This window comes from Oncorhynchus masou, chromosome 11, assembly GCF_036934945.1.
Source record: "Oncorhynchus masou masou isolate Uvic2021 chromosome 11, UVic_Omas_1.1, whole genome shotgun sequence".
NCBI lineage: Eukaryota > Metazoa > Chordata > Actinopteri > Salmoniformes > Salmonidae > Oncorhynchus > Oncorhynchus masou.
Genome location: NC_088222.1, coordinates 45,156,170 through 45,173,839, shown reverse-complemented (window position 1 = coordinate 45,173,839; position 17,670 = coordinate 45,156,170). Strand labels below are relative to the sequence as shown.

Here is a 17,670-nt window from a genome sequence, read left to right as displayed (position 1 = left end):
AGATTTATATGAAAGTGTGCCCTGGGGGGCTCATAAAAGAGGGAAAGCGACTTGGCTACCTTAAACTGCACACTTTATTTCAATCTAATGCGGGAGTTCTGACTGAAATGGACTCTACAAAGTAAATCTGTCTATAAAGGCTTCCAAAGTTTGCTTCTACTGTTTCAGGGAGATAAATTGAGTTTGAAAGCCGTTAAAAGCTGGTTTTGAGTACTCTAGTCTGGTTAGACGTGTTCGGGAAGTTTCCTTCGCATTAAGCTCCATGGATTATTTTGCTTCCAGGTACCTTTCCTCCTCAAATGTAGTACATGATCTCATTACTGCATGTAAAATGGAATAAAAAGCTTGTGTTCTGCATTTTGCTGAAAGACTTAAAACCCTCTTATCTTTGGTCATGTCATTATGAGAGAGGATACTTGTTATTGTCTGGTAGAAAAGTACACAGATCCAGCCCCAGAGACTGCATTTCCCCTAATGCAGAGCATTCAATCAGATCAAATGTAATGTCTTCTCTGTAATAAAACGTGCCCTCAGTTTCTCACTTCTAATCCAACCTGTGTGTGTGTGTGTGTGTGTGTGTGTGTGTGTGTGTGTGTGTGTGTGTGTGTGTGTGTGTGTGTGTGTGTGTGTGTGTGTGTGTGTGTGCCTGTGTCTGCTGCTCCCCCTGCAGACCAAGTACGGAACAACTACCAGTTCTGTTACAATGGTACTCTAAGAGTATCGTATGCCAATGGCATGGGCCTCAGCTTCCACACAGAGCCCCATATTCTAGCCGGCTCAGTCAGCCCTACCATTGGTCAGCGCAACATCAGCCTACCCACTGACAGCGGGCTGAACTCTATCGAGTGGAGGATGAGGAAGGAACTCATCAAGAGCAAAGTGACCGTCTATGGCAGGAAGCTGAGAGTAAGCTGGACACAATGCACTTAAAGTGCTCAGTCTCTAATGTCAATCCATTTCTGGAGGGTTTTTAATCAATGCAGCTTGCTCTCTGTCAAACTGAAGTCCCTCTCTATCACTGAGAAGGACAATAGAGCTACAATATAGGATTTGTAGAGTAATGTTGTGTTTAACTATATATGATACACAGCCAGCTCTGAGCAAAAGAGAGAAAATGTAGTTTTTGACCCATAAAAACATTTGATTTTATCAGAATGCAGATGATTATACAGGCTTAGGATGTCTTCCTCTCATGTTTCATGTACAGTCAGGTGCCAATAATTTTTGACCTAGCTATGACTAATGAAATGTCCTCCCTCACACTCTGCACAGGCCCATGGCAGGAACCTCCTCTCCATTGATTTTGACCGCAACACTCGCACAGAGAAGATCTATGACGACCACCGTAAGTTCACACTGAGGATCATGTATGACCAGCAGGGCCGTCCAGCCACCTGGCTTCCCAGCAGCAGCCTGGCTGTGGTCAACGTGTCCTACTCCCCCACTGGACGCCTAGTGGGCCTGCAGAGAGGCAGCATGAGCCAGAGGAGCGAGTTTGACACCTTCGGACGCATCCTCTCACGCACCTTTGTGGACGGCAAGGTGTGGAGCTTCAGCTATCTGGACAGGGTGAGGCATTCTGATACACTACTGGATGTGACTGTCTGCCTGTCTGCCTGTCTGCCTGTCTGCCTGTCTGCCTTGCGTGCTGTAAGCTGCAAGGGAACAGTGTTTTTACTCTTGCCTGTCCCTGAATACAAATGGATGTACCTTTTTTGTTTTCTCTATCTTCCTCCCCAGTCCATGGTGCTGCACCTCCAGCAGAGTCAGAGGCAGTATGTGTTTGAGTTTGACACCTCGGGGCGTATCATCTCTGTCACCATGCCCAGCATGGCCAGACACACCATGTCCACCCACGTGTCCATCGGCTACATCCGCAACATCTACAACCCTCCCGAGAGCAACGCCACAGTCATCCACGACTTCAGCGAAGACGGGCGACCCCGCGCCACCTTTTACCTAGGCACGGGTCGACGCGTCATCTATAAGTATGGCAAGTTGGCCAAGCTGTCTGAGGTTCTGTACGACGCCACAGCTGTGACGTTCGGCTACGACGAGACAGCCGGAGTGTTGAAGATGGTTAACCTGCAGAGTGGGGGATTCTCCTGCACCATCCGCTACCGTAAAGTTGGCCCCCTAGTGGACAAACAGATGTACCGCTTCTCTGAGGAGGGCATGGTTAACGCCCGCTTTGATTACACCTACCACGACAACAGCTTCCGTGTGGCCAGCATCAAGCCTGTGATCGGCGAGACGCCCCTGCCCGTGGACCTCTACCGCTACGATGAGATCTCAGGCAAGGTGGAGCACTTTGGCAAGTTTGGCATTATCTACTATGACGTCAACCAGATAATCACAACGGCAGTGATGACCCTCAGTAAGCACTTTGACGCCCACGGCCGCATCAAAGAGGTGCAGTACGAGATCTTCCGCTCGCTCATGTACTGGATGACGGTACAGTATGACAGCATGGGCCGGGTCATTAAGAGAGAGCTGAAGATCGGGCCATATGCTAACACGACACAGTACCGCTATGAATATGACGGTGACGGCCAGCTTGTCGGGGTCAAAGTCAACGACTGGTCCACCTGGCGTTACAGTTACGACCTGAACGGCAACTTGCACCTGCTGAACCCTGGGAACAGCGCGCGCCTGCTACCGCTGCGCTACGACCTGCGCGACCGCATCACCCGCCTGGGCGACATGCAGTACCGCGTGGATGAGGACGGCGTCCTGAGCCAGCGCGGCGCTGACGTCTTCCTCTACAACTCCAACGGGCTGCTGGAGCAGGCGTACAGCCGTACGCCCAGGGGGTGGAACGTACGTTACCGCTATGATGGCCTGGGCCGCCGCATCTCCAGGAAGACCAATGAGGGAGAGCACCTGCAGTTCTTCTACGCAGATCTCAACTACCCCGGCAGGATAACCCACGTGTACAACCACTCTGGAGGGGAGATCACCTCTTTCTACTACGACCTGCAGGGCCATCTGTTTGCCATGGAGGTGACCGGCGGGGAGGAGTATTACATCGCCTCGGACAACACGGGCACGCCGCTCGCCGTGTTCAGCAGCAACGGACAGATGGTCAAGCAGCTCCAGTACACTGCCTACGGGGAGGTGTACCACGACTCCAACCCTGACTTCAACATGGCGGTGGGCTTCCACGGAGGGCTCTACGACCCCCTCACTAAGCTGGTGCACTTTGGCCAGAGAGACTACGATGTGCTGGCAGGCAGATGGACTGCTCCAGACCATAAACTCCTACCTAAGATTGGCAAGGAGCCATCCCCGTTCAATCTGTACATGTTCAAGAACAACAACCCACTCAGTGACATGATAGACGTCAAGAGCTATGTGACAGGTGAGGATGATTTGAGTTTGCTTTTTCTTATGGAAAAAGATCCATCAAGTGTGCTAAGTATGTTGTTATGACATATTGACATGTTTTAATTCATTAATACTCTTGCCCTATTTTGTAGATGTGAAGAGCTGGCTGGTGATGTTCGGTTTCCAGCTCAGTAACATCATACCAGGCTTCCCCAGACACCCCATGTATTTTGTTGAGCCGCCTTATGAACTACTAGCAAGCCAGGACTGTGAGACTGCTCAGGTGAGTTATGTATCAAATACATATTTGAGCTACTGATTACTGAGACTACACAGGCAAATCTCCATGTTTTTTATGTTTATTAACTTAAACAAAATAATCAAGTGACTGGCCGACCCTCCGCTCTGTCTCCAGCGGATCACAGGGGTGCAGCATGCAGCGGAGCGCTATAACCAGGCCTTCATGGCCCTGGAGGGGAGGTTGCTCAACAAGGAGCACCGGACCAAACGGGACAAGCCTGGGTACTGGTTCGGCACCAAGATCCCCATCGTGGGCCGGGGCATGATGCTAGCCATCAAGGAGGGCCATGTGGTGACGGGAGTGTCCGGCCTGGCCAGCGAGGACAGCCGTAAGGTGGCCCAAGTCCTGAACAACGCCATCTATCTGGAGGGAACCCACTACACCGTAGACGGGAAGGACTGCCACTTCTTTGTGAAGCTGGGCCTGGCTGACAGTGACCTGCTGTCTCTAGGACTGAGCAGCGGGAGGAAAGCCCTGGAGAATGGCGTCAACGTGACCGTAAGCGGCCGCTCTCGTCGGGGCGTCACCGTGGAGATCCACACGGTAGCGTTGTCCCTGAGTGTACGTTACGGCCTGGCGGCTGACGTGCTGGAGAAGGAACGGGGTCGCCTGCTAGAGCAGGCCCACCAGAGGGCCCTGTCGGGGGCCTGGATGAGGGAGCAGCAGTGTCTGAGAGAAAGCAGAGAGGGTGGGAGGCTGTGGGCAGAGGGAGAGAGGCAGCAGCTCCTAGCAGCAGGGAAGGTGCCAGGTTACGATGGGTACTATGTGCTGCCTGTGGAGCAGTACCCAGAACTGGCAGACAGCAGCAGCAACATCCAGTTCCTCAGACAGAAGGAGATGGGCAAGAGGTAACAGAGTACAATACAACACAGCCCCTCTGACACTTCATCTCCTAGGGAGAGTAAACATGGGGTTTGCCTGGCAGTGCTGCAGGGGCATCTGAGAGGACACAATCTCACAAAACAGATGTCTTGCTGAAGGCAAAAACAACGCCTGAATGAGTTCAGACTATGAATTAAAAAAGCACCCTTAACTACTGATGATATGAACTGTACAGACTTTTTTATGTGGAAAAAAAATTGAAAATATTTTTCACTCTTTTTTTGAGGGACTGGTATTGATGCCAGTGAGGTTAACTGCTATTCCAACAGCTTATCAGACGTATCCGACCCAACGCAGACAATGACAACACAGTCGAGGCTTTTATTTCTGGCTAAAGAACTCTTGAACTGTCTCAGGCCACCATCTGAAGAACATAGAGCCATCACTTGCCAACATCATCATAACCATGAGCAATGTTTAAGGACGCTCAATTGTTCTTCATTCAGAGTACATCGTAAACTATGGTTTAATTTAACAACAACCGAGATTGAGGATATGACATATATGTAGATTTGTATGTTCCTGTGCTGTAGACTTTGAAACAAGACATTCACTTGGGCACTCCTGTTGACTTATCCAAGATATGTCAGGATAACTCTTCTCACAATTTCAAGAAAAATACAAATGGAATCACAGGATAGTTGTTTTTTTCTTGCTCTTTTTGTTTGCACTATATGACAATCATGAAGAATTTGTATTGAGGATGAAATACATGTCTTTTAAAAAATATATATATATATATATATATTAAAGTTTTCTCAATACATATTTGAATTTGCAGCCCAAGACCATGCTACAGATCAAATATGGTAACACTTGATAGCCAGAATCATAACACGTTATTACACGGTCAGAACCATGTCATAACATCTGACATAACGTGTCACAACCCATTATAATATGGTCATAACACTGTCATGACACATATATTTAGACCTGTTGTGACATAAGGTGCATTATTCTATGGCTGGTTATGACACCTACATAAGTGTCAAAACCCACCAAACATACCACACAAGGCAAAACATTCCATTACACCATAGCCTATGTGTCAACAGTATGCTTGTTATATAAAAATACAAAAAATGAATTGACCATATTAAATTATCATTGTAATTGTGCACACGTTGATGTCAGACATGCACCTACGCTAGTGCTCTGTTGCTGATGACTGGGAATGCAGGAGCAGGACAAGACACATGACAGTGTTATGACCATATTATGACAGGTTATAACCGTGTCAATGTGTTATGACACTGGGTGTCAAGTAAAGGTCTACCTAAATGATGGTGTATGTTGTGTTTTTATATTGTTTACTTTTTTTGTCTTTACAACTGTGAAACATGTTTCCCTATACATTACCAATTAAATGTGTACATTCACATTCATTCAGCAACAGAGATCCATGTCCTGAAAGCTGTCTAATTTGTAAATTTCTCAAAGGTGGTTTAACTATAGTTCTGTGAAGATCCATAGAAAAGGGGTTTACATACTGATATTTGACTGATTTGATTGCCAAAACTCAAACATCCCCTTTAAACTGGAGATTTTAATTCATTTTTTACCTAGTGGTTTCTCTGTAACCAACCATATCTGTAAAAAGTATCTTTTCACTGTGAAGAACCACAGTACGGATGTCAATATGTACATGAATAGGTATCATGAAACATTCTTTACACTAGGACGAGGATTATGTGGAAGGTTTATCAGAATAAACGTGTTTTTTCATGTTGCATGAAGTTCTTTTTCCACTTTCAGCAAGCAGCTGTGGATCGACGTGCTTTCCTGAGGGTCATTTGGGAGACTATTAACTACCTACCCTCAACTTCCATTGAGCACTTACAGTATTTTTGTCATTAGCGTAAAATTAGCAAATTGTGAATAAATCAAAGCAATTTAATCTGTCAAATACTGATTGACAGGTCAAATTGGCTTACTTTGTACTACTGAGGTAAATGTATATTAAAAGCAGGTATTGTATCATTCAAATTGAGATCATTGGAGGCAAACCTCTTCCTGTCAGCTGCAGTGGATTCTCATGGCTCCCAGGTTATTTTTACCATTTTAATTAGCACCTGCCAGAAGCATCTTTGACCCCCGGCACTAACGTATATGAAAGACTGGAGTACTGCAGTGAAGTGTGAGGTTGGGACTCCAAGCTAACAAGCAGATTTAATCATTAACATCTCAATTGACATACAGTAGGACTGAGCCCCCTCCATGCCGTAGAATCATCTACCTTTATAGAACAGCGGTAAGCAGAGATACTCAGCAGTCAGGACAGTTCTGAACGAGTTGCAGCTATTTTGCAGATCAAACTCACTGCACCCTGTCCAAAGCCCTGTTTATACCCTGGTGCGATGTGTCCTGATCTTGTTCACATTCTGATTGGGCCCAGATTTTTAGACAGGTGTAGATGATTAAAATAACTGATGGTGATTCGAATGTGGACAAGATCCGTACGTAAACATGTTAGCACCAGGTATAAACAGGGCTTAAATCTTGACCTTTCCGAAATAGAATCAGAGACCTCCCTGGCCCCACACTCAACCCACATGAGAGCTTTAAGCCAGAGGGGTGAGAAGCACTGCCCAAAATAAGTTGTGCAAATATAGTCACCTGACTAAGACACACAGCTAAAATGTGCATATTTAAATGTGAATAGCTCTAGCTGTAAACCATTGGAGGCTGCTGATGGGAGGACGGCTCTTAATAATGTCTGGAACGGAATGAATGGAATGGTATCAAACACTTGGAAACCAATTTCAACAATTTTACTGAGTTACAGTTCAAATAAGGAAATCAGTCAATTGAAATAAATTCATTAGGCCTTAATCTATGGATTTCACATGACTGGGCAGGGGCGCACTGGGGATCCAGGCCCAGCCAATCAGAATGAGTTTTTCCCCACAAAAGTGCTTTATTACAGACAGAAATACTCAGTTTCATCAGCTGTCTGGGTGGCTGGTCTCAGATGATCCTGCAGGTGAAGAAACCAGATGTGGAGGTCCTGGGCTGCAGTGATTACACGTGGTCTGTGGTTGTGAGGCCAGTCGGACATACTGCCAAATTCTCTAAAACAATGTTGGGATGAGGTTTATGGTAGAGAAATGAATCAGTTCTCTGGCAACAGCTCTGGTTGACAAAACTTGAGACATCTGTGGCATTGTGTTGTGTGACAAAACTGTACATTTTAGAGTGGCCTTTTATTGTCCCCAGCACAAGGTGCAGCTGTGTAATGATCAGGCTGTTTAATCATCTTCTTGATATGCCACAACTGTCAGGTGGATGGATTATCTTGGCCAGGATATAAACACATTTGTGGACAAAATTTGAGAAATAAGCTTTTTGTGTGTATGGAAAATTTTTGGGATATTTTATTTCAGCTCATGAAACATGGGACCAACACTTTACATGTTGCGTTTATATTTTTGTTCAGTCTAGTTTTCTTTACCATAAAAAGCAAATATTTAAAGGTGGTGATGAAAGATAAAAGTATGTTTCCAACGTCTCTAATATGAAAAAAACTAAAAATATAATTAAATATAAACTGTTAATTATTAAGACCGATTATTCAACATTGATTTATATATTTCTCTTCGGTGAAGATGTGTCAATATTTCTATATTTTAAAAAAGTTAGCTTTAGTACTTTGAGTGTTCAGGCTAGGTTTTTAGTTGCCGTATGATGTACAAAGTCACATGTGCAACAATTTAGCGAGCATAATAAAGTTACAACAAATAAGACAAAGAGACAGGAAGTAAAAGATCAGTTAACTTCCTGACGGTTTTACACCGTGGTAGATTTCTCTGGGGAGGACATGGTGAGGTAACAGTGAGGTCTCGTCTCGCCATGTTCAGTGATCAGGTCATCATGTCCCACAAACAGCAGCAGCAAAGGGCCGTCCAACAGGCTGTGAGACAGACGTGCTCCCCTCCGCCTCCGCCATCTCGACTCCTGTCCTCCACCACATACACTGATAGAGACAAAGACAAAGAGAAGTTATTCAATGCTGTATTCCCAGTCCCTCTTATCTACACACATCACGGGAGGTTGGTGGCACCTTAATTGGGGAGGACGGGCTCGTGGTAATGACTGGAGCGGAATCGGTGGAAAGGTATTAAATACATCAAACCCATTCCATTAATTCCATTCCAGCCATTATTATGAGCCTTCCTCCCCTCAGCAGCCTCCACTGACACACATGCATGTTGATAATATTGGAAAAATAAAAGGCTTGTATCCATTATTTAGACACATATACTAGTAATTGGCCAAAGCTAGGCCACTCCATGTTACGACACTCGTTAGCTATCAGGCATTAATTCGCATTACTAGTAATGTCAATGTGTGCTAAGGGAATGAGGGCAGATTCACAAAACCTCACTTCCGGCAAGAGCAAGATGGGTTTAGACTGGGAGCTGGAATTGGATGCCCCTGGGGTCTGATCAGACTCTCACTGAGTGGAACTCCATTGATTAGGTGTGACCACTGTCAGAAGCAGGGACCGAAGGAAAGTGGATCAAGCCAGCAGTTCTGCCATTAGTGTCATGTCTCTTCAATGGGTAGCGAGGTTAAGTTGAATTTCATTCCTATGAGCGTTCAAATCCATTTAATCACTTTGGCCTCGTCACAGAGCCAGAGATTGCCTGGCCCAGACTGTCTCCATGCTGGGAAAATTATATATTAGTGTTCATTGAGTTGTACTGGCCTACTCTACAAATATCACTGACAATTCTGCACCTCAACTAGTCATCAAGAATCCTTTCTATAAAAAGGTAAAATAGTTGATTTATGCATATACTGTATGTACAGGCAGTGGTTAAGTTGTGCCTCAGCTTCACAGAACCTGGCTCCTGCACCTTGGGTCAAAGACAGGGTTTTTCTGCATGGAAAAGTATTGGGCAGGCTGCCAATATTTATTTTATGGGCCACCAAAATCCAAACATTCAAAAAAAGACTAGAAATTATTTAATATTTTTCAGGATGGAAAAACTTTTCAGTGTAAACTTAAACTAAAATAAAAATATACACGGAATATACCAAACATTAGGAACACCTTCCTAATATTGAGATGCACCCCCTTTTTCCCTCAGAACAGGCTCAATTCGTCGGGGCATGGACTCTACAAGATGTCGAAAGCATGTTGACTCCAATGCTTCCAACAGTTGTGTCAAATTGGCTGGATGTCCTTTGGGTGGTGAACCATTCTTGATACACAGGGGAAACTGTTGAGAGTGAAAAACCCAGCAGCGTTGCAGTTCTTGGCACAAACCAGTGCATCTGGCACCTACTACCATACCATGTTGAAAGACACTTACAATTCATCCTCTGAACAGTACAATTGTGGGCAAACGTTTTGAGAATGACACAAATATTAATTTTCACAAAATTTGCTGCTTTAGAGTCTAGATATTTTTGTCAGACTTTGGAATACTGAAGTATAATTACAAGCATTTCATAAGTGTCAAAGGCTTTTATTGACAATTACATGAAGTTGATGCAAAGAGTCAATATTTGCAGTGTTGACCCTTCTTTTTCAAGACTTCTGCAATCCGCCCTGGCATGCTGTCAATTCACTTCTGGGCCCTGACTGATGGCTGCCCATTCCTGCATAATCTATGCATGGAGTTTGTCAGAATTAGTTGGTTTTTGTTTGCCCACCCGCCTCTTGAGGATTGACCACAAGTTCTCAATGGGATTAAGGTCTGGGGAGTTTCCTGGCCATGGACCCAAAATATCGATGTTTTGTTCCCCGAGCCACTTAGTTATCCCTTTTGCATTATGGCAAGGTGCGCCATCATGCTGGAAAATGCATTGTTCCGTCACCAAACTGTTCCTGGATGGTTGGGAGAAGTTGCTCTCGGGGGATGTGTTGGTACCATTCTTTATTCATGGCTGCGTTCTTCGGCAAAATTGTGAGTGAGCCCACTCCCTTGGCTGAGAAGCAGCCCCACACATGAATGGTCTCAGGATGCTTTACTGTTGGCATGACACAGGACTTATGGTAGCGCTCACCTTGTCTTCTCCGGACAAGCTTTTTCCAGATGCCCCAAACAATCGGAACAATTCATCCGAGAAAATGACTTTACCCCAGTCCTCAGCAGTCCAATCCCTGTACCTTTTGCAGAATATCAGTCTGTCCCTGATGTTTTTCCTGGAGAGAAGTGGATTCTTTGCTGCCCTTCTTGACACCAGGCCATCCTCCAAAAGTCTTTGCCTCACTGTGCGTGCAGATGCACTCACACCTGCCTGCTGCCATTCCTGAGCAAGCTATGTACTGGTGGTGCCCCAATCCCGCAGCTGAATCAACTTTAGGAGATGGTCCTGGCACTTGCTGGACTTTCTTGGGCGCCATGAAGCCTTCTTCACAATAATTGAACCGCTCTCCTTGAAGTTCTTGATGATCCGATAATGGTTGATTTAAGTGCAATCTTAGTGGCAGCAATATCCTTGCCTGTGAAGCTCTTTTTGTGCAAAGCAATGATGACGGCACGTGTTTCCTTGCAGGTAACCATGGTTGACAGAGGAAGAACAATGATTCCAAGCACCACCCTCATTTTGAAGCTTCCAGTCTGTTATTCGAACTGAATCAGCATGACAGAGTGATCTCCAGCCTTCCTCACACCGGTGTTAACGAGAGAATCACTGACATGATGTCAGCTGGTCCTTTTGTGGCAGGGCTGAAATGCAGTTTATGCAAATTGCCATCATACAAACTGAGGCCGCAGACTTTGTGAAACATTCAAAACTTTTGGCCATGACTGTACACACACACACACAATCCATGTCTCGCTTGTCTTTTAAGGCTTAAAAATCATTCTTTAACCTGGCTCCTCCCTTTCATCTACTCTGATTGAAGTGGATACTACACTGATTAACAAGTGACATCAATAAGGGAGCATAGCTTTCACCTGAATTCACCTGGTCTGTCTCTGTCATGGAAAGACCAGGTGTTCCTAATGTTTTGTACACTCAGTGTAAAGTATGTAGAGAAGATTATGAGCCTATATACTTTTTTTATGACCAAAATCACCAAATTCACTAACAATCACCAAAATAAAAGCTAGACAGTCTAACATTTCCAAACATCATGCATTCAGGATCATTTTTGTCATGGTATGGGCCCCGGGAGCTGATGAGTTGGACGTCGATAAAGTCAGCTCCCACACCAATCTGATTCAGAGGGGTTGGGTTAAATGCGGAAGAAACATTTGGTTGAATGCATTCAGTTGTGCAATTGACGAGGTATACCCTTTCCCTTTATTGATTTTGTTATCATGTTTGAGTCACTCAGATAGCATAAATCATGGAAAAATGTGTAAAATGTAAGGAAATTACACTAAATGACCAAATGTATGTGGACACCTGCTCGTCGAACATCTCATTCCAAAATCATGAGCATTAACATAGAGTTGGTCCCCCCATTGATGCTACAACAGCCTCTTCTGGGAAGGCTTTCCACTAGATATTGGAACATTGCTGAGGGGACTTGCTTCCATTCAGCCACAAGAGCATTAGTGAGGTTGGGCACTGATGTTGAGCGATTAAGCTTAGCTCGCAGTCAGCTTTCCAAATCATCCCAAAGGTGTTCGATGGAGTTGAGGTCAGGTCTCTTTGCAGCCAAGTCAAGTTCTTCCACACTGATCTCGACAAACCATTTCTGTATGGACCTTGCTTTGTGCATGGGGGCATTGTCTTGCTGAAACAGGAAAGAGCCTTCCCCAAACTGTTGCCACAAAGTTGAAAGCACAGAATTGTCTAGAATGTCATTGTATGCTGTAGTGATTAAGATTTGCCTTCACTTGAAGTTAGGAGCCCGAACCATGAAAAACAGCCCCAGACCATTGTTACTCCTCCACTACAATTTACATTCGGCACTATGCATTCGGGCAGATAGCGTTTTCCTGGCATCCGTTAAACCCAGATTTGTTTGTCGGACTGCCAGATGATGAAGCGTGATTCACCACTCCAGAGAACTGCTCCAGAGTCCAATGGTGGCGACCTTTACACCACTCCAGCCGACGCTTGGCATTGCGCATGGTGATCTTAGGCTTGTGTGTAGCTGTTCAGCCATGGAAACCCATTTCATGAAGCTCCTGACGAACAGTTCTTGTGCTGTCGTTGCTTCCAGAGGCAGTTTGGATCTCGGTAGTGAGTGTTGCAACCAAGGACAGACCATTTTTACGCACTTCAGCACTTGCCAGTCCCGTTCTGTGAGCTTGTGTGGCCTACCACTTCGCAGATGAGTCATTGTTGCTCACTTCACAATAACAGTTGACCGGGGCAGCTCGAGCAGGGAAGAAATTTGACAAACTGACTTGTTGGAACGGTGGCATCCTATGACGGTGTCACATTGAAAGTCACTGAGCTCTTCAGTAAGGCCATTCTACTGCCAATGTTTTTCTATGGTGACTGCATGGCTGTGTGCTTGATTTTATACACCGGTCAGCAACGGGTGTGGCTGAAATAGCCGAATCCACTAATTTGAAGTGGTATCCACATACTTTTGTAAATATAATGTTGGTTTAAAACTTCAAATGTTCTCTCAGCCCCATGGAAAGCTGTGTGGAATTACAGGAAATTAGCTTTAAAACTGTACTTTCAAAAAATCTCAGACCCCATTGTAAAATGTATAGAATTGCAGGAAATTAGCTTTACAACAGCAATATTTGGTCACTGTGGCCAACAGGAGGGCCTCAAACATTTTTGGTTGGAGGTGATGCCATTGGCCACGCCCACTGTCACACCCACCACCATTTTGATTCAGAAAAAAGCTCCAGCACCCTAAGCGGTCCAAATAGAAATGTAGAATAAGATATTTTTTTTAAAGGTTAGGGTTAAACTAACCCTTGTATCCACCACAGGATGCAACAGAATATAATTACCCAACAGGATAAGAAATAATTTCAACTGTGATATACAACTGTATCTACAAGCAAGCTGAAAGCTACAACTTACAACATGAGGCTTCAATTGGGTGCAACAGCACCAAGAGTGGAAGGTCTCTGTTTCGAACATCCATCTCACTGATGGTTGATAGGTATGTACAAGGTTCACGGTATGCTCACTTACTGTATCTGGGTTGAGAGAGTGTTTCCCCATAACACACAAAAAGCTGATCTGTTTACTAACAGTTCTTGTTACAGCAAGATAGGCACTCAATGCCCTAACTGGGCAAAGTGTATGCAACTCACGACTCTCCTGTGAGGAGTAGGGAGGCAGGTGAAATGCTGCTATGATTAAGGGCTGGTTAACATGTGATGATGGAAGGACCTTAGGTAAGAATGTTGAATTTGGCCAAAGCACTGCCGTAGATCCATCTTCAGCTAAAGTGAGGCATGAATGTTGGGTAAAAAGCGCATGTACTGTAATTCTCTAACACGCTTGGCTGAAACCATAGCCAATAGAATGGCAGTCTTGACTGAGAGCTCCCATAGCTCAAGTGAAGACAGTGGCTCAAATGGTGGAGTCATAAATGATCGTAGGACAACATCTAACTCCCATGAGGGTACTGAAGGAGCCTTGGGTGGCCGTAGTCTGAGGGCATGAATGGTGATACTAGAGGGTGTGCCCGTAGTAATGCATCCACAATCTGGTCATGACCCATAGAGATGGCTGCCATACACACTTTCAATGGAGATGGAACTTCCCTGCAGCCATAAGCTCCTAGAGGAAAGCTAATCAAATGGCTACCCAGACTATTTGCATTGACACCCCCCTTTTTACACTGCTGCTACTCACTGTTTATTATCTATGCATAGTCACTTTACCCCTACCTACATGTACATATTACCTCAATTGCCTCGACTAACCTGGACCCCCGCACATTGACTCGGTACTGGTACCCCCTGTATATAGATCCTCGTTATTGTTATTTTATTTGTTGCTCCTTTATTTTTTTACTTTCGTTTATTTAGTTAATATTTTCTTAACTCTTATTTTTCTTCAAACTGCATTGCTGGTTAAGGGCTTGTCAAGCATTTCATGGTAAGGTCTACACCTGTCGTATTTGGCACATGTGACAAATAAAATGTTCTTTGATTTGACTAGATGAACATCAACTACTCACAGCACCTCCGAATTGTTGAAGAATTGTAATTCCGTAAGGAAGTAATCCTAAAGGGATTAATAGCAATCTCGTAATGTAAAACACAAACGTGAGTGAAGAAAGACAGAATGTCACACCGCACTGCCTTTTATAGTGACAGGTCACGTGGGTACAGTAAGGGTGTGGCGTGACTGCAAACATCTTTGATATTAAGTATCTCAATCACATCGCGTGAAGGGGAAAGAGTTATCAGAGGTCATTTGGCAATCCATTACGAAGACTAAAAAGAACCCTAACACCAATTTTGGCCTATTATCTATCTCTAACCCTTAGTCTTAAAGTCAACCCTGGCTTAACCTAACCCGGCCAAAATAGGGCTCCTCCACCTCTGAATTCCACATTTAACCCCTGTATACAATAATCTATTCAGATACACAGCCAGACAAAAGTGGGTCAGTGGGTTATTCTATGTATTAATTTCCATAGCTGCTTCATAATTCCAAGATCTCACCTGTGTTCTTAGGGGCTTCTCCATACATTTGTGCACCAGGGGGTGTATCCTGCCATCCTAACTGTGGCTGAGGCGGAATCTGGTAACCCTGGTAACCTGGCTGCCCTTGGTATAAACCTGGGGGTCCTGGGGGGAAGTTAGGGTCGGATGGATATGTGGGTGGATAACCCGTAGCAGGGTATCCCTGGGCTGGATATCCCTGATCTGGGAACCCTTGGGGTTGGTACACAGGGGCCATGGGGGTTGGATACCCAGGTGCTGTAGGGGCAGGGTATCCTGGGGCAGAGGGGCCAGGGCCCCCATAAGGAGGCGGCTGATCAAAATTCATCTGTGGACAGCAAGACGAATCCGCCTGGGAATGTGGGTAATCACAAAACAACAAAAGCATAAATATGGCATGTGACAAGTAATGTCTCTGACCAAATGTCAGAAACAGAATGAGAAAGACACGACAATTGACTGTCAGAATCCCTTGTCTTGTAATTGGAGTGGAGAATGTGCATGTTGCTTAAGTTGAACTGAAAACAGTCCAACCTAGTGAATGAGAGCTTTGTTGCCTTGCTGCTGCATCGAGTGGGGTGATGTCAGCCCTGTGACTGACTGTGAAAGACTGACTCAGTCTGAGAGGTGACATTCCACTCTGGAGGCACAACTATTTTAACAGTGTAATGATAATGAGTGAACAAGGCCAGGGTCTGAATTTAATTATAGGCAATACTTTCCACTTCCACAGTTAATCAGAAGAAGTATGTGGATCATATGGCCAAGAGCCCATTCAGTAGCTGGCTATTCCAATCCATAAAATACTATTCTAGGGTAATTTGTTCAGTTATTGACGTTTAAGAAAAGTTCAACTATAGTGTAGGCAGCTTTAGCACCAAAGTTATATTCAAACTTTCCTTAGTTTACTTAGACAGATTCTAGACATTCAAGAATAAATCAATCATGCAGACCATTTCTACTCTTCCCTTGTTAAAATGACCTATAATATGTCTGAGTGAATAATGTCAGTATTACCTCGGGTTGAATGAACTGTAATCTGTAATGTGCTTTCTTTCTCTCTTCTTGGTTCGGATTGGCATCAACACAGCCTTTTTCTTGATTTACTTTGTATAATCCATTGAGTGTTGCTTGCTGGTGCGCTCCTCCGTTTTCACTGGCAGCAACTAGCTGATGGGTGCCTTGATGTCTTAGAGACAGCTGAGCCGGTCGGCTGATTTTGGCCTACTATCATCTGACTCGGTTATCCCCCCACCTCTTATAACCTTACGTCACATCCATGAGTAATTTCACGCTGCTGATCACACTCACATTTGAACTTTACATTGGTGGCATTTCATTGTAATACTACTAGGGTAGTAGGGGGTAACTAGCCCCCTGGGGTAATACATATAAAGACCACAAGATGTCAACAAATTCTTTTTCCAACACTTTTTCTAGCTGCATTTGCTCTGCTCAACAAAACATGTCCAATGTGTCATCACAACTTTTGGAGATATTTCAACAAAATGATTTTGTGGTAAGTTGTAGATATATTCCAATGAAGTTAGATCTATAATTGTTTAAAAAATATATAAAAGTAAATAATCCACTTGTTTAGAGAGGAAAATGTAGATACTTTTTTTGTAAAGTAGTATAGTTAGCTAACGCTCTTTTTGTACATTGCGCTGTAACGTACAATTGAACTTATTTTAGCACCCAAAAAACGTAATACTCCCAGGTCAACTGGAATATGAACACCATTGTAAAGCACAATTTCTCCCCTTTCCAGCAAAATCAATGACAAGGCCTTCATGCTGCCTGTCTCTGCATAATTGAAGAAGGCAATGATCTCCGTCTGGTCTTTTTAAAAATGGCAGGTGGGGAAGCGAAACCTACTGCCTGATAGGGAAAGGGGGAGATAAGCCGTGTGGGGAAACTGCTTTTTTCACTCGATCTGTCCAACTTGTCACCTCTAAAATATAAATAAAACACTATAAAGAGTTTATAGAATATGTCATTACATACCTATTTGAAGGTTTGTGTCGAATTTGAATCGGGTTATTAGGGCGGCGCTAAAGTCATCTTCAGAAGTAAACAGCGGCTGTAGCGGATTTTGAGAGTCATGCATTCAGTTTTACAATTGACTAGGTATCCCCTTTACCCTGTCCCTTCCTTGTTTTTAATCTCTGAGAGAAGTGCAACACCTGACACAGAATGAGTTGCATTATGTGTGCTGTACGTTCCGTCATGACACATCACAATTTAACATACAGTTTCAAAGGGGTCAGTTTTTTTTACTTTCCTCCAATACTATTGGGCCATTGCCATGTGCCAAAGCTTGAATAGAAAAGTAGTTCACACGTGCCAACACAGTCGCTACAGTCCCATTCGTTTTCATTGCAGCCTTGTTTGAATGTCGCGGTTGCGCAAATTTGTACGGAATGGGGTGAGTCAACAGTAATATGTTGGATGAGTGTGTTGGGGGCAACTCGCCCCCACACTAAGGGGTAGCTGGCCCCTGGGGGCTAAGTTATCCCTTTGTTGTTGTGTTTCTACCTATCATTTAGACAATGACGAGCCCAGTTAGCGCTAGTTTATGCTAACTTGCCGGCTAGC

The 17,670-nt window shown here is 44.4% G+C and overlaps 2 protein-coding genes across 2 annotated transcripts in view; one reads left to right on the top strand and one right to left on the bottom strand.

Annotated features, from left to right (window-relative positions):
• LOC135548735 (teneurin-2-like) overlaps positions 1 to 6,243 on the top strand; it is a 217,506-nt gene extending 211,263 nt beyond the window's left edge. The window contains exons 27-31 of the mRNA XM_064978616.1: positions 671 to 906; positions 1,273 to 1,569; positions 1,741 to 3,361; positions 3,480 to 3,610; positions 3,743 to 6,243. Of these exons, the coding sequence (XP_064834688.1) occupies positions 671 to 906; positions 1,273 to 1,569; positions 1,741 to 3,361; positions 3,480 to 3,610; positions 3,743 to 4,480 (3,023 nt within the window). The 3' untranslated portion in view covers positions 4,481 to 6,243. The remainder of the gene's footprint in view (positions 1 to 670; positions 907 to 1,272; positions 1,570 to 1,740; positions 3,362 to 3,479; positions 3,611 to 3,742) is intronic.
• Positions 6,244 to 7,324: 1,081 nt separating this feature from the next.
• LOC135547987 (cysteine-rich and transmembrane domain-containing protein 1-like) lies at positions 7,325 to 16,287 on the bottom strand. Its single transcript, XM_064977186.1, has 3 exons — positions 16,090 to 16,287; positions 15,073 to 15,424; positions 7,325 to 8,486 (listed from the first exon to the last, which is right to left on the bottom strand). The coding sequence occupies exons 2-3, from the start codon at positions 15,398 to 15,400 to the stop codon at positions 8,374 to 8,376; spliced, it is 441 nt and encodes a 146-aa protein (XP_064833258.1). The 5' UTR covers positions 15,401 to 15,424; positions 16,090 to 16,287; the 3' UTR covers positions 7,325 to 8,373.
• Between the last annotated feature and the right edge of the window lie 1,383 nt (positions 16,288 to 17,670).